Source organism: Olea europaea, unplaced genomic scaffold, assembly GCF_002742605.1.
Source record: "Olea europaea var. sylvestris unplaced genomic scaffold, O_europaea_v1 scaffold2207, whole genome shotgun sequence".
Classification (NCBI taxonomy): Eukaryota; Viridiplantae; Streptophyta; class Magnoliopsida; order Lamiales; family Oleaceae; genus Olea; species Olea europaea.
The window spans coordinates 84,478-104,315 of NW_019240091.1; the positions used below are offsets into that span (position 1 = coordinate 84,478).

The following is a 19,838-nucleotide window of genomic DNA, read 5'->3' on the forward strand; positions in this document are numbered from 1 at the left end:
TATTGTTAATTTCGTTATTTTTAATCTATTATGAATAGATTCCAAAAATATATAATTACATTTTTCTTCTTCTAAACACTAATAATTATCTATTTTTCTTATTGTTATTTTCATGATTACTATGTCTCTGATACCAAAAAAAAATGGTGCTACTTACAGCAAACAAAAATCAAATAAATCAAAAAAATTCAAATAAATATAATAAATCAAATAAATTGGTAATCTATTAAAATTTAAGCAGTATTTAATTTTTTAAGAACTAAAATGAAATTTTTTTATTTTTCATTAACTTATTATGTAATATTATAAAAGGGGTATTTTGGGTATCAAAATTAGCCAAGCTTTATACCTTTCTATTTGGCTAATTTCCATGTATTTGCCAGTTTCCTACCTCTTGCTCAAATAGGGTTCATTTTAGTGCTTTATTTCCGTTCTATCGACTCAAAAATTATTGTTTATTGGTTCACTTTGTTTAAATCTTGATTGGGATTTTCTAATTTTTGTTTAAAGATGGAAACCCCATTTGGAAGAAATCAAAGCTTTGTTATTTGATAATCCAAAATACCATTCCGAGGGCTCACACGTTCGGGGAGAAATTGAATCGGGAATTATCAATGTTTGATTCGAAGAGAACCCATTTGGCAATTTCTCCTAGAATCGAAATTTATTTGTAGGACTGGGTCTGGTTAACCCTAAGTTTCTTTCAAAACTCGTGGCAAACATTTTGCGTGTCTTGAAATTGCACACGAGTATGGGTTGTGTTTGTGGTAAGTGCTGTAGCAGATTTCGACGAACCTCAGGTGGTGATAACAAGGAAGAATTGGGGGTGTATCCTGGTCAGAATACACATATACTTGCTAACCGGTTGGTAGAGATTGTGAATGTTCCTTCACACAATTTCAGGTTAGAGTATTCTGTTCTTACACAACGTGGTCATTATCCTGAAACACCTGGTAAGGAAAATCAAGATAGTTATTGTATCAGAACGAATATTCAGGGCAACCCTGATGTTCATTTCTTTGGTGTGTTTGATGGGCATGGACAGTTTGGAACCGAGTGCTCGAATTTTGTTAAGGATAGGCTCGTTGAGATTTTATCAATTGATGCTGCATTACTAGTTGATCCGGTCAAGGCTTATAGTGCTGCATTTTTGGCAACAAATGATGAACTTCATAATAGTGATATAGATGATTCCATGAGTGGTACTACGGCCATAACAGCTCTTTTGATTGGGGATAAGCTTTATGTTGCAAATGTTGGCGACTCGAGAGCAGTGTTAGCTGTCAAGGAAGGGAATAAAATTGTCGGTCAAGATTTATCTCGTGACCAGACGCCATTCCGGGTAGATGAATGTGAGAGAGTGAAGCTTTGTGGGGCTAGGGTTTTGAGTGTTGATCAAGTGGAAGGGCTTAAGGATCCAGGAATACAATCTTGGGGAGATGAGGAAACTGAGGGTGGCGATCCACCTAGGTTATGGGTTCAAGATGGGATGTATCCAGGAACTGCATTTACGCGTAGTGTAGGGGATAGACTGGCGGAGAAGATTGGTGTTGTTGCTGATCCGGAAGTGTCCATGGTAGAGCTTTCAGCTAAGCACCCATTCTTTGTTGTTGCAAGTGATGGGGTGTTTGAGTTCCTACCTAGCCAAACTGTTGTGGACATGGTACATGACACATTTAATGATCAGAAATATTTCATCTGTTGTTCTTTTTCATTTACTCCTTCACCATTAAGATTTTGGAAGTTTATGCATAAATAATGTCGCTTTTGTTTGCCTTGCTATTAGGGTTGATTTTATCTATAATTGATATGCATGCATATGTATAATTTGAGAAGTTCAACTTTATGGAAATATTAAACTCCATAAATGTAAAACACACGAACATTCATGTGAAACTAGAGCCCAACTGGAAGCTTTGTAGTAAGACTTCATTCTTCTTTTCCTTACTGCACTTACAAAATATTCTATTGACCATGTTAAAATGGACTCGAGTACATTTTACAAATCGACCATTTATCTAACATTAGTAGTGGTCTAATTTGCATTAAATGATAAGCCTAATTAAATGGCTTCCATATTCTTTGCATTTAATTGGGCTTATCATTTAATGCCACCTAGACTAGTATTATAACACCAATGGTTGTAGAAAGGATTATTCTTCTTTTACTTGCGGTGCATACAAAATATTTTATTGATCATGTTACTAAATGGACTCGAGTACATTTCATATGATTGTGAAAACTATAATTGCCCTTGGACTTTGAGATCTTGGTCTATATCAATGTTTGAAGAAGTAAAGAAACATTTATATCATTGTAATTGGTACTTCTTGCACATGTGTTAGCTCCTTATTTCTAGTATCATCTTGAGTTATTCCTATAAATGTGCAGGTAAGCATTGCTTACAATTACTGCTCAATGTAACATATGGTTACTGAAATGTGGCCTGCTTTTGATTGACCCATATACCTACACAAATGGCATGGGAATTTGATTGATTGATTTATTCCCTTTTTACATAAGGAAGAAGAAAACTTACCTTTAGAGGACAATCAACACACGGTTCCTTTATCCCCTCTTACCTTTCATGATAAATTGGATAAACTCCAAAGAAAATAAATAAATAGCATTATCACAAGTACCCCCTCCTCTTCCTCCTCAGTTTGCATATGGACTGATCATGAATTTAGTTTACCTTTTAGAAATCACGTGTTATGTTTTTGATTTGTAAATTTAGCATTGACCTTGATCGATTATTGTGCTCAATATGGCTTCATGCTTTTCTTATGCGTATAGTTTATTAATTGACGCTACCAAGTAACAACAGAGTGCAGCAGTGATATTTTTTTCCCACTTATATCTGGCAGTAATTTCCGTCTATCTTTGCAGGTTACAAAATATCCTGATCCCAGGGATGCATGTTCCGCCATTGCCACAGAATCATATAAATTATGGTTAGAGCATGAAAATCGGACAGATGATATAACCATCATCCTTGTACAAATTAAAGAATTGACTAATGTATGAATGATTTGATTCTTAGTTGTTCACGGCTTTTCTTATTTGATAATCATTTTTCCTTAACCACCAGTGAAATATTGTTTCTTTCCATGGATTTATACGACATGTAGTGTTGTTACAACACATAATTTTATCCTTAAATATTTTTGTGCTTACCACAGTGAGTGGAAATAATGTCCGTTTTGTCATCAAGGCTTGATAAGTTCACTAAAAAGGGATCGGTGCAACTTGCCAAGTATTGCTATATTGAGAAACTGTTAATGAACACACAACACACTGATTTTCTGTGATGCAGAGGTAGAGCAAATCAGGAATTTGCAGCGTTTGCTCTTATGCTTTGAAGCAGTATCTGGATTGAAAATAAGTCTGGGGAAATCTGAAGCTATCATAGTGGGAGGTGGATAACATGGTGGAGTTGGCTACTATACTAGGATGCAGGGTTGCGCGATTACCTATGACATATCTTGGGCTACCTTTAGGCGCTTGGTTTAAAAGCACACATATCTGGAATAGTATTGTTGAAAGGGTGGAGAGAAGGCTAGCGGGGTGGAAGCGTATGTACCTCTCAAAGGGAGGTCGTCTTACTCTCATAAGATCCAAGTTGTCGAACCTCCCTTCTTACTTCATGTCGTTTTCTATTCCTATTGCAGTGGCAAAAAAATTGGAAAGGATCCAAAGGAATTTTCTTTAGGGAGGATTAATGCAGGAGATGAAATTACATTTGATTAATTGGGGTATCGTATGTTCTCCCATGAGGTTGGGTGGTCTCGGATTGAGGAGTTTCATACTGTTTAATAAAGTTTTGTTGGGTAAATGGTTGTGGCTATTTGGAATGGAGAGGGAGTTTTGGGAGAGAAATTATAGGAGCAAAATATGTTGTTATGGAGAGGGGATGGTGTTTAGTCGAGAGTCGAGGCTCTTATGGGGTAAGTCTGTGGCGATATATCCGGTGAGGGTTGACGTTTGTAGTGGGGAATGGTCATACTATCAATTTTTGGGATGATTGTTGGTGTTGAGATCAACCACTAAGATTGAAATTTCCTTGTATCGTATTGCATTGTTGCCGTCTGTCATGGTGAATGATGTTTTAGATATTCATAATGGGAGTATCAGTTGGAACATTGCTTGTGCACGGGGTTTACACAACTACGCGCTGTTTTTGACATCTTTAAATGAGGTACAAATCAGGGCAGGATATGGTGATTGCAGTAGGTGGAGGTTGGCACGGGATGACATGTTTTTAGTCGGCACTTTCTTTAAATCTTTATTGGGGGTTGAGAATAGCTCTTTCCCTTAGAAGGCGGTGTGGAAGAGTAAATTGCTACCACGATTAGCATTTTTACTATGGACTGTGGTCAGAGGACAGGTGATAACGGCGGAAAACCTACGGACAAGGGGTTTTTGTATTACAGAGTGGTGCTTTATGTGTCAGAGGGATGGGGAGTAGCAGACTTGCATGAAAGCTTATTCCGGGCTGTATAGTTTGGTATGTGTGAAGAAAAAGGAACATCCGATGCGTTGATGATCAAACAAGAACAACAGAGCAACTTAGAGAATTGTTTTATTTCACATTGTACACTTGGTTTAATGCGGTGGCTACTAGTCATATAGATGGGCTGCCCAATTTTATGATGTTTCTTTCAGATTTGTATTGATAATACACTTCCTTTGTATTATGGTTTGATTAATAAAATACTTGATTACCTTTTAAAAAAAAAAAAAGATAGTTCAGCCCATGATAGAAAACGAAACCACTCCTTGGGCCTGCCAGAAGTAAAGGAACACAAATATGTCTCGATACCCCCGTTGACTACCTCTGCTTGACCATCGATTTGTGGGTGATAGACCGAACTAAGCCTTAGTTTAGTGCCTTGCAGCTGAAAGAGTTCACTCCAAAACTTGCTAACAAACACCTGGTCACGATCAGTGATTATCAATATCGACGTACCGTGCAATCGAATTATTTCTTTAATAAAAACTGCAGCCACAGAAGGTGCTGAGAAAGGGTGTTTAAGGCCCACAAAGTGGCCATACGTACTCAAGCTTTCCACAACTACCAAGATTGAGTCGAAACCATCTGATTTTGGCAACCCTTCAATAAATTCTATGGACATATCGTCCCAAACCTTCTCTGGCACAGGTAAATATTGAAGCAGCCCTGCAGGCATGAGAGTGTAATATTTGTTCTGTTGACAGGAGGCACAAGCTGCCACAGTCCTGAATGTCCTCTTTCATGCCTCTCCAATGGAATGTTTCAGCAATCCTTTTGTATGTCTTGAGGAAACCCCCATGCCCCCTATTTCGCTATCGTGTCCCTCTTGTAATGCCAATAACACAAATGGAGAATCCTTGGGTAGGGCGAGTTTGTCATGGTATAATAGAGCACCCCGTACCAAAGCAAACTCTGGGCACAACGACGAATCAGCTTACAATGCCGTGAGAATCTGGCTCAATTCTGGGTCCTCTTTTACTGCTTTTGATAATTCATCTTGCAGTAGAACACATGGCATACTAAGTGTAGTCAAGGTTGAAGATAACTCAATGCAGGATAAGGCATTGACTGCCTTATGTAGCTCTGGCTTGTACTCTATGTCGAAATTAAATCCCAGCAGCTTTGTTAACCACTTTTGATATTTTGCATTTACTAGTCACTGTTCCAGCAGAAATTTGAGACTCTTCTGATCAGTCCGGACTACAAAACGCCTCCCAATCAGATAGTGTCTCCACTTTTGTATAGCAAATAAGATTGCCATCAATTCCTTCTCATAAATGGACCTGCTACGGGCTCGAGATGGGAGAACTTGACTAGAATAGGCAATGGGCCTCTGATGTTGCATCAAAACTGCCCCCAAACCATGGCTGGACGCATCGATTTCAATCACAAACGGTTTTAAAAAATCTGGAAGTGCCAATACTGGAACCGAAGCCATAGCCTTCTTTAAACTCTCAAAAGCAGCCTTCGCCTTATCATTCCACCCAAAGTTATCCATTTTTAATTGTTGCGTTTGTGGCCATGCTTTCATCTCATATGCTTCTACAAACCTCCGATAGTACCTAGTTAGACAAACGAACCCCCTAGTTCTCTAAGGGATTTTGGTCGCGGCCAAGCTATCATAGCAGCCACTTTAGATGCATTGGGTTTAGATTTTGGTGGAGCTCCTTATTCTTACACTGATGGCTTTTTTATATTTTGTGATATTCATTTATTGCTCTTCTTTCTCTTTTTCAAATTTTATCAAAGACTTTCCATTTTCCTATTTTTAAGTCTAACGATAATTTTTGCAATTTTTCAAATTTGTTGTTATCAAAAGTGACTTTTAATTCATATCCTTCAATTCCTTCGTATTCTTGTATATTTATGTTATTACTTTCTATTTCTTCAATTTCTCTATTCAGATTTTGATTCATCTTCTGTTTCACTTATATATACTTCTTGATCATAGTATTCTTCAATATCTGATATTTCACTTAATTCATCCTTTATTTCTAAATATTATTTTTGTAACATTCTAACTTTCTTTTTATCACAATCAGGACTTATATGACCTATTTCTCCACAATTTCAATATTTACATTGGCTTTTATTTTTCTTTTTGTTCTTTTGTTGATTATATGAGTTATTTTTTCTTTTGTAATATCTTCTTTTAGGTTTTATGTATTTTTTGATAAAATTCCTAATTTTTTTAAATTTTTTATTTTTATACTTTCTTTTATTTTTTTCTTTCAAGATTACATCCCCATTGCATAGGGGTTTCCATATCTTCACAACGTATTTTAGTTAATTTTCCTATTTTTTCATTATTTGTCTTTGTTGACATATGTATGCAAGTTTTTCAAATAAAAATTTTATTCTCGAACCTAAAGTCCTAGGTATTCCAGTATTATCTCTAACATATTTTTCGAATTCTATTTGAAAATATATTCCCCATGAACCTGGTAACTTATTATAATACTTGTCTTGGTATACTTCTTGATTTTCATTACTATAAAATAGAATATAATAGTAATTTTTAAATTCACAAGTATATTTTTTAATTTTACACATATCGTATATTGTTAAATTTATTAATTTTATTCTAGCATTATCTTTTTCTCTTATTGATTCTTTTTCAGCATTTCTTATCCAATTTTCTTCTAAAAACTCATCTGAAATATATTCTACTAATTTTTTTATACCTTGTCTATCTGACTTGATTATTTTTGTTTGTACCTTTCTTTTTATTAGTATTTTTGTATCATTGCTTATTCCTTCCCACCAATTTCTAACATCCTCTTCAAAGGACGCTATTAAAAAATTTATTCTTCTTTCAATATTTTTTCATGTGTTATCTTTGTTATACAAAAAGAACAATATCATTGAATCTGCCCAAATTAATAAGCCTTTTTTAGTATCTATTTTGCAGTTTAAATCTAGTTTTGTTTATCCATGATTAATTGGTTTATCATAATTACCATTTAATTCAAACCTATCTTTACATTTATTTTCTTTAGGTGATTGTCTATCTATTACTTTATCATAGAATTGTCTATATGATTTATTATATGTATGTGCATAACTTTCATCTGTATCATGTACTTCTTGTTTAGAGATTCCTGCTGAATTAGGTCCTCATCCAATATTTATTAAAACTTGGTATTCACTTATACCAGTTAAACTTAATTGATCAAAATTTTCTATTGGCAAATCTAATTCTTCACTCATTTTCTTTTTCTTCTATTTTTAATTTTCATAATGATTTTTTTCTAGATTCTTCTTCCTCTTCTATTATTTTTGGTAATATTTTCTTTCTTAATTTATCATCCATACTTCATGTTTCTATTTCTTTTTCTATATGTTTCTTTCCTATTCGAGTCATTTCTTTTTCTATAAGTTTTTTTTTTTTTATCTATTTTCTTATCTTTGTTTTTATTATTTTCTTTTAATTCTCTAATTTCAATTTTTAATATATTTATATCATTTCTTGTTTCTTTTACTTCATTTCTTAAATCTTGTACATCATTTATTAACATTTTTATTAATGATTGTAATTCTTCCATATATTCACTTATTGACATCTTAATTTTTTTCTTATTTTTAACTCATAGGTTAATTTACATATTTTATCTATTATTTTTCTAAATCTTCTCTCAAATGTATCTAGATCTACTAATTCTTCTTTTACTATAGTAAAATATTTACTCTCAAGTTTTAATTTTTCACATCTTAATTTTATTAATTGTCTATTATTTGGTATTATCATTTCTTCTGGTATTAACATTATATTTCGTATTTCCTCTAGTATTTTTTCCATTTTTATAAGCAATTTATTTAATTTTAAATGTATATTATTACTTGTACTTTTACTTTTCTTTATAATATAAATTATTTTCTTCATCTTCATATATATTAATAATTTTTTCATATGTATATATATCTTTATTTTTTCTATTATTAATTTTTCTAATATTTGTTCCTTTATTTCTTGAGGAAGTTCTTTAATTATTGTTAATTTCGTTATTTTTAATCTATTATGAATAGATTCCAAAAATATATAATTACATTTTTCTTCTTCTAAACACTAATAATTATCTATTTTTCTTATTGTTATTTTCATGATTACTATGTCTCTGATACCAAAAAAAATGGTGCTACTTACAGCAAACAAAAATCAAATAAATCAAAAAAATTCAAATAAATATAATAAATCAAATAAATTGGTAATCTATTAAAATTTAAGCAGTATTTAATTTTTTAAGAACTAAAATGAAATTTTTTTATTTTTCATTAACTTATTATGTAATATTATAAAAGGGGTATTTTTTATTTTTTATTAATTTATTATGTAATATTATAAAAGGGGTATTTTGGGTATCAAAATTAGCCGAGCTTTATACCTTTCTATTTGGCTAATTTCCATGTATTTGCCAGTTTCCTACCTCTTGCTCAAATAGGGTTCATTTTAGTGCTTTATTTCCGTTCTATCGACTCAAAAATTATTGTTTATTGGTTCACTTTGTTTAAATCTTGATTGGGATTTTCTAATTTTTGTTTAAAGATGGAAACCCCATTTGGAAGAAATCAAAGCTTTGTTATTTGATAATCCAAAATACCATTCCGAGGGCTCACACGTTCGGGGAGAAATTGAATCGGGAATTATCAATGTTTGATTCGAAGAGAACCCATTTGGCAATTTCTCCTAGAATCGAAATTTATTTGTAGGACTGGGTCTGGTTAACCCTAAGTTTCTTTCAAAACTCGTGGCAAACATTTTGCGTGTCTTGAAATTGCACACGAGTATGGGTTGTGTTTGTGGTAAGTGCTGTAGCAGATTTCGACGAACCTCAGGTGGTGATAACAAGGAAGAATTGGGGGTGTATCCTGGTCAGAATACACATATACTTGCTAACCGGTTGGTAGAGATTGTGAATGTTCCTTCACACAATTTCAGGTTAGAGTATTCTGTTCTTACACAACGTGGTCATTATCCTGAAACACCTGGTAAGGAAAATCAAGATAGTTATTGTATCAGAACGAATATTCAGGGCAACCCTGATGTTCATTTCTTTGGTGTGTTTGATGGGCATGGACAGTTTGGAACCGAGTGCTCGAATTTTGTTAAGGATAGGCTCGTTGAGATTTTATCAATTGATGCTGCATTACTAGTTGATCCGGTCAAGGCTTATAGTGCTGCATTTTTGGCAACAAATGATGAACTTCATAATAGTGATATAGATGATTCCATGAGTGGTACTACGGCCATAACAGCTCTTTTGATTGGGGATAAGCTTTATGTTGCAAATGTTGGCGACTCGAGAGCAGTGTTAGCTGTCAAGGAAGGGAATAAAATTGTCGGTCAAGATTTATCTCGTGACCAGACGCCATTCCGGGTAGATGAATGTGAGAGAGTGAAGCTTTGTGGGGCTAGGGTTTTGAGTGTTGATCAAGTGGAAGGGCTTAAGGATCCAGGAATACAATCTTGGGGAGATGAGGAAACTGAGGGTGGCGATCCACCTAGATTATGGGTTCAAGATGGGATGTATCCAGGAACTGCATTTACGCGTAGTGTAGGGGATAGACTGGCGGAGAAGATTGGTGTTGTTGCTGATCCGGAAGTGTCCATGGTAGAGCTTTCAGCTAAGCACCCATTCTTTGTTGTTGCAAGTGATGGGGTGTTTGAGTTCCTACCTAGCCAAACTGTTGTGGACATGGTACATGACACATTTAATGATCAGAAATATTTCATCTGTTGTTCTTTTTCATTTACTCCTTCACCATTAAGATTTTGGAAGTTTATGCATAAATAATGTCGCTTTTGTTTGCCTTGCTATTAGGGTTGATTTTATCTATAATTGATATGCATGCATATGTATAATTTGAGAAGTTCAACTTTATGGAAATATTAAACTCCATAAATGTAAAACACACGAACATTCATGTGAAACTAGAGCCCAACTGGAAGCTTTGTAGTAAGACTTCATTCTTCTTTTCCTTACTGCACTTACAAAATATTCTATTGACCATGTTAAAATGGACTCGAGTACATTTTACAAATCGACCATTTATCTAACATTAGTAGTGGTCTAATTTGCGAAGTTCAACTTTATGGAAATATTAAACTCCATAAATGTAAAACACACGAACATTCATGTGAAACTAGAGCCCAACTGGAAGCTTTGTAGTAAGACTTCATTCTTCTTTTCCTTACTGCACTTACAAAATATTCTATTGACCATGTTAAAATGGACTCGAGTACATTTTACAAATCGACCATTTATCTAACATTAGTAGTGGTCTAATTTGCATTAAATGATAAGCCTAATTAAATGGCTTCCATATTCTTTGCATTTAATTGGGCTTATCATTTAATGCCACCTAGACTAGTATTATAACACCAATGGTTGTAGAAAGGATTATTCTTCTTTTACTTGCGGTGCATACAAAATATTTTATTGATCATGTTACTAAATGGACTCGAGTACATTTCATATGATTGTGAAAACTATAATTGCCCTTGGACTTTGAGATCTTGGTCTATATCAATGTTTGAAGAAGTAAAGAAACATTTATATCATTGTAATTGGTACTTCTTGCACATGTGTTAGCTCCTTATTTCTAGTATCATCTTGAGTTATTCCTATAAATGTGCAGGTAAGCATTGCTTACAATTACTGCTCAATGTAACATATGGTTACTGAAATGTGGCCTGCTTTTGATTGACCCATATACCTACACAAATGGCATGGGAATTTGATTGATTGATTTATTCCCTTTTTACATAAGGAAGAAGAAAACTTACCTTTAGAGGACAATCAACACACGGTTCCTTTATCCCCTCTTACCTTTCATGATAAATTGGATAAACTCCAAAGAAAATAAATAAATAGCATTATCACAAGTACCCCCTCCTCTTCCTCCTCAGTTTGCATATGGACTGATCATGAATTTAGTTTACCTTTTAGAAATCACGTGTTATGTTTTTGATTTGTAAATTTAGCATTGACCTTGATCGATTATTGTGCTCAATATGGCTTCATGCTTTTCTTATGCGTATAGTTTATTAATTGACGCTACCAAGTAACAACAGAGTGCAGCAGTGATATTTTTTTCCCACTTATATCTGGCAGTAATTTCCGTCTATCTTTGCAGGTTACAAAATATCCTGATCCCAGGGATGCATGTTCCGCCATTGCCACAGAATCATATAAATTATGGTTAGAGCATGAAAATCGGACAGATGATATAACCATCATCCTTGTACAAATTAAAGAATTGACTAATGTATGAATGATTTGATTCTTAGTTGTTCACGGCTTTTCTTATTTGATAATCATTTTTCCTTAACCACCAGTGAAATATTGTTTCTTTCCATGGATTTATACGACATGTAGTGTTGTTACAACACATAATTTTATCCTTAAATATTTTTGTGCTTACCACAGTGAGTGGAAATAATGTCCGTTTTGTCATCAAGGCTTGATAAGTTCACTAAAAAGGGATCGGTGCAACTTGCCAAGTATTGCTATATTGAGAAACTGTTAATGAACACACAACACACTGATTTTCTGTGATGCAGAGGTAGAGCAAATCAGGAATTTGCAGCGTTTGCTCTTATGCTTTGAAGCAGTATCTGGATTGAAAATAAGTCTGGGGAAATCTGAAGCTATCATAGTGGGAGGTGGATAACATGGTGGAGTTGGCTACTATACTAGGATGCAGGGTTGCGCGATTACCTATGACATATCTTGGGCTACCTTTAGGCGCTTGGTTTAAAAGCACACATATCTGGAATAGTATTGTTGAAAGGGTGGAGAGAAGGCTAGCGGGGTGGAAGCGTATGTACCTCTCAAAGGGAGGTCGTCTTACTCTCATAAGATCCAAGTTGTCGAACCTCCCTTCTTACTTCATGTCGTTTTCTATTCCTATTGCAGTGGCAAAAAAATTGGAAAGGATCCAAAGGAATTTTCTTTAGGGAGGATTAATGCAGGAGATGAAATTACATTTGATTAATTGGGGTATCGTATGTTCTCCCATGAGGTTGGGTGGTCTCGGATTGAGGAGTTTCATACTGTTTAATAAAGTTTTGTTGGGTAAATGGTTGTGGCTATTTGGAATGGAGAGGGAGTTTTGGGAGAGAAATTATAGGAGCAAAATATGTTGTTATGGAGAGGGGATGGTGTTTAGTCGAGAGTCGAGGCTCTTATGGGGTAAGTCTGTGGCGATATATCCGGTGAGGGTTGACGTTTGTAGTGGGGAATGGTCATACTATCAATTTTTGGGATGATTGTTGGTGTTGAGATCAACCACTAAGATTGAAATTTCCTTGTATCGTATTGCATTGTTGCCGTCTGTCATGGTGAATGATGTTTTAGATATTCATAATGGGAGTATCAGTTGGAACATTGCTTGTGCACGGGGTTTACACAACTACGCGCTGTTTTTGACATCTTTAAATGAGGTACAAATCAGGGCAGGATATGGTGATTGCAGTAGGTGGAGGTTGGCACGGGATTGAATGATTTGATTCTTAGTTGTTCACGGCTTTTCTTATTTGATAATCATTTTTCCTTAACCACCAGTGAAATATTGTTTCTTTCCATGGATTTATACGACATGTAGTGTTGTTACAACACATAATTTTATCCTTAAATATTTTTGTGCTTACCACAGTGAGTGGAAATAATGTCCGTTTTGTCATCAAGGCTTGATAAGTTCACTAAAAAGGGATCGGTGCAACTTGCCAAGTATTGCTATATTGAGAAACTGTTAATGAACACACAACACACTGATTTTCTGTGATGCAGAGGTAGAGCAAATCAGGAATTTGCAGCGTTTGCTCTTATGCTTTGAAGCAGTATCTGGATTGAAAATAAGTCTGGGGAAATCTGAAGCTATCATAGTGGGAGGTGGATAACATGGTGGAGTTGGCTACTATACTAGGATGCAGGGTTGCGCGATTACCTATGACATATCTTGGGCTACCTTTAGGCGCTTGGTTTAAAAGCACACATATCTGGAATAGTATTGTTGAAAGGGTGGAGAGAAGGCTAGCGGGGTGGAAGCGTATGTACCTCTCAAAGGGAGGTCGTCTTACTCTCATAAGATCCAAGTTGTCGAACCTCCCTTCTTACTTCATGTCGTTTTCTATTCCTATTGCAGTGGCAAAAAAATTGGAAAGGATCCAAAGGAATTTTCTTTAGGGAGGATTAATGCAGGAGATGAAATTACATTTGATTAATTGGGGTATCGTATGTTCTCCCATGAGGTTGGGTGGTCTCGGATTGAGGAGTTTCATACTGTTTAATAAAGTTTTGTTGGGTAAATGGTTGTGGCTATTTGGAATGGTGAGGGGAGTTTTGGGAGAGAAATTATAGGAGCAAAATATGTTGTTATGGAGAGGGGATGGTGTTTAGTCGAGAGTCGAGGCTCTTATGGGGTAAGTCTGTGGCGATATATCCGGTGAGGGTTGACGTTTGTAGTGGGGAATGGTCATACTATCAATTTTTGGGATGATTGTTGGTGTTGAGATCAACCACTAAGATTGAAATTTCCTTGTATCGTATTGCATTGTTGCCGTCTGTCATGGTGAATGATGTTTTAGATATTCATAATGGGAGTATCAGTTGGAACATTGCTTGTGCACGGGGTTTACACAACTACGCGCTGTTTTTGACATCTTTAAATGAGGTACAAATCAGGGCAGGATATGGTGATTGCAGTAGGTGGAGGTTGGCACGGGATGACATGTTTTTAGTCGGCACTTTCTTTAAATCTTTATTGGGGGTTGAGAATAGCTCTTTCCCTTAGAAGGCGGTGTGGAAGAGTAAATTGCTACCACGATTAGCATTTTTACTATGGACTGTGGTCAGAGGACAGGTGATAACGGCGGAAAACCTACGGACAGGGGGTTTTTGTATTACAGAGTCGTGCCTTATGTATAGGAGGGATGGCGAGCCGATTGATCACTTGTTCCTCCATTGTGATGACGCTAGTTTACTGTGGAATGAGATTTTCGCATTGCAACACATAGATTGGGCGATGCCAAGGTGTATGGAAGACGTGTTAAAGGCATGGGGGAGAAAATTTCGTGACAAGGATAGCAAACTTGCATAGGAGCTTATTCCGGGCTGCATAGTTTTTTGTGTGTGGAGAGAAAGGAACAGCCGATGTTTTGACGATCGAACAAGAACAATAGAGCAACTTAGAGAATTGTTTTATTTCACATTGTACACTTGGTTTAATGTGATGGCTACTAGTCATATAGATGGACTGCCCAATTTTATGTCGTTTCTTTCGGATTTGTATTGATAATACACTTCCTGTGTATTATGGTTTGATTAATAAAATACTTGATTACCTTTCAATAAAAAAAAGAAAAGCCCAACACGTTTCTGCTGCATCTTCTGCTATTAGCTAATCGGAGTCTAGCTGATATGCCATTTGATAAATTATATGCTTTTGTTTATCCTAAATCTCTGATAATTTCCAGCTGCATCAGTTAATGCCCAAGATGGATGTGGTGAAGAAAATGCTAGGTCAAGGAACTCCATCTATGTTGTGCTTTACTAGTTCTGGATCAGAAATTGTTGGTTCAATTAGAAGTGTATTTTCTGGAAATTGGAATGCAGTACTCTTGGCATGTCATTCCAGTAGATCGTTGATATTATTAGTCTATCTATATCAGTTGCTTGATTCTTTGATTTAGGTTCTTTGCTTCTAACCCCAACCCGCTTCAAGAACAATTGAAATATTTTAGCATTTGTTATTCCCAAATTTCTCTGTAAGCATTTTTCTCTCTTTTTGCAGTAACTAAACAGGGAAAAATGATAAAGCACAAGTTTCCCTATATCCATTTTCAATCACCTGAAATGCTACTTATCATCTTTTGTGAATTTGTGTTTTTGTTGGACTGTTCAAGGGTTTTCAATGGAGATCCTTGTGGATATTCTTGGAAAGACTGCCATAAACTATACATTAAGTCAAGGCAAAAGAACGAATAGTTCAGTAGCTTTCCTTGATTACTTGAGATTTTAATTACAAGTGTAGGGTTTTTCATTGTACTGACCATTGAATTGAATATTGAATATTGAGATATATTGAAATCTTCCTCTCTGGACTTCTCTCTTTCCCTCTCCCTTCTCTATTTTAGTGTTCTCTATACTGTGCTGCATCAGTTTTGCTGGTAGAGATATGTTTCAAAAGAAAAGCATTCCATGTGGATGGTAAAGTGCTATATTACAAATCCATCGTCCGATTTGATACTGTACTGCAAGTAATTTGATAGAGTAGCAGGTGCATAGGAATGAGGCAGTGGAAGAGATTCTTAAGGCCTTATTCCATATAATTCTGCATCCCAAGAATTGGCTCTATGTTTTATGCATAGAGCTGTATACGTCAATGGAGTTGTTGAGAATGGTAACTTTTCACATTGAACATACCCAATTTTGATAACTTGATACCAGTAAATTTAGATGTCTTTGATTATTGTGCAGGGAATTCTCTCAGTATGGTGCCTGGTAACTGTATTTTGCTTCAGAATAAATTATTCTTATATGTATGGGTTGATAAGTAGCGATGACTGACCTATTAAAAAATAAAAAATAAAAAAAAATTGTTGTGATGACCCTGTTTTTCAATCTCTGCGCCTATTTGCTCAGTAACATTCCTATGAACTCTTACTGCATGCTTGGTATGTAGTATTGGGTTGGAGAATTAAATAGACAATATTTTAGATCATTATGTCTTCTTTAATACTGTCTAGTAATGTGAAGTATAGCTTTCCAAACTACCCATTATGGATGAACTTAATAAATCCATATGGGAACATCACATGCCACATAAACTCTTACTCTTAAAGGTTCAGCATCTAAACTTCTTGTTCCTATTAACACTCTAATCGCCAAGTGCACTCTGGCGAGAAATTACAGAACCCTTAAACATGCTGAGGCTTTTCTTGCCAACGGTACACCTTTGCTTTACTTTCTGAAGAATTTATATGTGCTACAAAAATGAACTGTATTCATACTCAATGCTGCCTTTTTTCCGCTCTGACTCGTTAATATAATATTTCCTGATGGATTGATTGGAAAAACATAAATTGACACCTTTTCTTTGCAGGTTCGGCACAGTATTTTACTCTACCAATTAAATTAATTTATCAGCTTCTTTGGTAGGCTTGGCAGCTGACTTCCACGAATATTCACTTCAATCTCGCACAGTCATCACTGGATCAACCCTAGTCCCTAAATTGAGAGGGTTGTAGCAAAGTTCATCTTTTATGGATGAACAATGGACGGACGGAATGTACTATTCTGATCTATCTTGGGACAACAAAATTTGGGGCAGTAGAGTCAATGCTGCACTAGGATGGAAGTTGAAGGATAGATCCCACTCTTTGATTGGCGATCAGGAAAGGGGCGACAGGTAGTATTTGCATGGGCTGCAGCAGCCTCTACCTCCATGGAGATCGCTTCACAGCTTCGGTGAACGCTGAAATACAGTGCCTCTATGCATTCATCGCTAAGTCGAAAAGCACATGTTTTTGTGTAGCAGATAACAAGCCGTGCAGGTAATTCACTTGCCGGTTGATGTGGCTTCTCTTTTAACTATTCATTGTTGGAGAAGCTCATCACATTCTTATCTGCGCATTTTTGGGGACGACGGTGTGACACTTAATCATCCTTTCGTTGTTGCTACTCACAATTGGAGTGCCAGGTTGAGAAGTCTGGGGGAGTTTCGAAGTCATGAATGGATTGCTACTCGGGGAAGGTGTCTTTCTTGGTGGCGAATCAACAAGTTCAAATATGAATTTACAAGTTTCGAAGTTCATGTAGGGATTCAAAAAAGTAGTAATTTTGAGCACGCTTCATTATACAAGAACACTAAAGTCCTCTAATTGAATCTCAATGACTTCAATTTCGACGCTATCTCTAGTATTATCACTTTAGATCTTTTTTGAAACATAAACAGTTACAATAAGACCCGTTGAAATATGTAGGAATCACTTGAATATTGGGTAGCTGTTGAAGTGAAACATTTGAAATTTTAATTGAATGTCACGTGTAAACTCACGTAAAAATTTGTAAGCATATTATTGTAATTCAATAAAGAAGACAAGGAAAAAAGAATTTAATAAAAACTCAAAATAGTGTATAAATGGAATTAATTGTTCCAATGATAATTGAATTTAGATCCATATCTTTGATTTAGATGTCTTTGATTGGTCACTGAAATTTAAAATGTCGAGTTTTAGACACTGAACTTAGGTCTATGTTTTCGATTGCTCACTGAAGTTTAAAATATTGAGTTTTGGCCATTGAACTTTGAAAAATGTTGTATATTACTCACTGAACTTTGAAAAATATTGTACATTACTCACTGAATTTTAAAAAATGATGTATATTACTCACTGTAAACTCGATATTTTTCAAAGTTCGACAGTTATTTTAGTGAGTAACGTACCACATATTTCAAAGTTCAGTGGTCAAAATTCGACATTTTAAATTTTAGTGAGCAATTTAAAATATGAACTTAAGTTTAGTAAGTAATCGAAGACATTGACCTAAATTTAATAATCAAAATTTGACATTTTAAATTTCAATGATCAATCAAAGATATGGACTTAAGTTCAGTAATTATTGGAACGATTAACTCGTACAAATGCTTCTCTTCTATCTTATATAGTAGCTGTTATTTTGAAGGTTTTGAAGTATCAAAACACATTGACCTATTACTTTTGCTACTCTTTCCCCGATCTCTTGAGTAGACAGTAATCTTATTTTTCTTTCTTCAAGCGAGAATGTTAGAATTAAAAATTATTTATCTGTTGTAAATGGAAAGTCCATTAAAATTTATTGGTGAATGATATTTGTACCCCTATAGCCCTAAAAATTATTACCATTGTATCCCTGATTTTTACATATAAATATAGGGCTTTGATTTTCAATATTACACACAAAAAATTTATTGAGTTTTTTCTATTCTCTTTTCCTCTCATTTTATAACACGTTATTAGCACGAAACTCTTAGAAGATAGTAATTTTTTTTCATAATCATCTATCACGTATATCAAAATTAATTTGATAATACGTGAATTTTACATATACATATGTTGAATCTGCAATACGTGATCTCATCTTTCTCGATCATTATGTTTTCTTTGTACCTCTCTTTGAATTAATTAATGTTTTTTCCTTTACATCAATCCACGTGCATTTTTATAGAGATATATTTATGTTAAATCAACTGATATACATTAATTCATGTTCCTATACCCTCCTTATATTTAGATTAGTCCTTTACGTTCTACACATGCTTATAATTTTTTTTTTAATTGGTCAATGTTCTTTGTAAGCAAGCTTCAATTCCAGATCTCTATTTTGGCTGATTCCATATATATATATATATATAATATACAATTAACAAATAATTGTACCCAACTCATTTTTCTCTCTCAAATTCATTGGTTTCTGCAAATTTCATGCCTTAATTAGTTAATACTAATTCAATTCTTTTAATTGTACATAATTAGAATTTCGTACCATAATATGTAAATAGGTTTCTACATGTCACCAATTTTTTTTTGTTTCACTCGACTCACATTATTAATTCAAAATAATATTTTACATGTATTTGTATATTAATTAATGGTGAGCAATTGAATATATTATCATTTTTTTTATATTTAGTTATGAAATATTACATTAAATTTATTTTTAATTGTTATTGCTCTTGAAATAACACAACATTATAATTAATATTCCAGAAGAATATTAATCATAGATCTATTCGTTGTTGCTCTAGAAGTAGCACAACATTATAAGAATATTATTTGCTCCTGAAGAGCATAAATTATAACTCTCAATATTTCAGAAGAATATTGACATATTGCACTTGAAGAAATAATAGCAAAATATAATGTGTTCCAGAAGTAGCATATGTTTCGAAGAACATATTATTTCAAATTAGTGTTTATCCCTAGAGGAAAACACGTAACTTAAAGTCATGTTGATATTGACTATTTGATTAACATGTGATAATTAATCATATTCTTCGAAAGTAATTGTATTTTTTTATTGTGTAGTTAAACAAATGGCAAACATTTTGAAACTTGAGTTTGCTGCACTTTACATATTTGGTAAAAATTATCTGTCATAGATACTGGATGTTGATATCCATCTCGTCTCAAAGGGTCTGGGAGAGACAATAAAAGAAGGAAATAATGAATCCCAACAGGATCGTGCAAAAGCACTCATTTTCCTCCGTCACCATCTTCATGATGGATTAAAAATTGAATATCTCACTGGGAAAGATCCACAAGTTCTTTGAAAAAAGTTAACTG

General features: G+C 34.5%; 2 protein-coding genes across 2 annotated transcripts; both read left to right on the forward strand.

Annotated features, from left to right (window-relative positions):
* Nucleotides 1-367: 367 nt before the first annotated feature.
* LOC111380768 (probable protein phosphatase 2C 35) lies at nt 368-4,665 on the forward strand. Its single transcript, XM_023004406.1, has 3 exons — nt 368-1,663; nt 2,890-3,021; nt 3,317-4,665. The coding sequence occupies exons 1-3, from the start codon at nt 752-754 to the stop codon at nt 3,320-3,322; spliced, it is 1,050 nt and encodes a 349-aa protein (XP_022860174.1). The 5' UTR covers nt 368-751; the 3' UTR covers nt 3,323-4,665.
* A 4,248-nt stretch (nt 4,666-8,913) lies between these two features.
* Nucleotides 8,914-13,004, forward strand: LOC111380764 (probable protein phosphatase 2C 35). The gene is made up of 3 exons (XM_023004399.1): nt 8,914-10,209; nt 11,648-11,779; nt 12,075-13,004. The coding sequence occupies exons 1-3, from the start codon at nt 9,298-9,300 to the stop codon at nt 12,078-12,080; spliced, it is 1,050 nt and encodes a 349-aa protein (XP_022860167.1). The 5' UTR covers nt 8,914-9,297; the 3' UTR covers nt 12,081-13,004.
* Nucleotides 13,005-19,838: the final 6,834 nt, after the last annotated feature.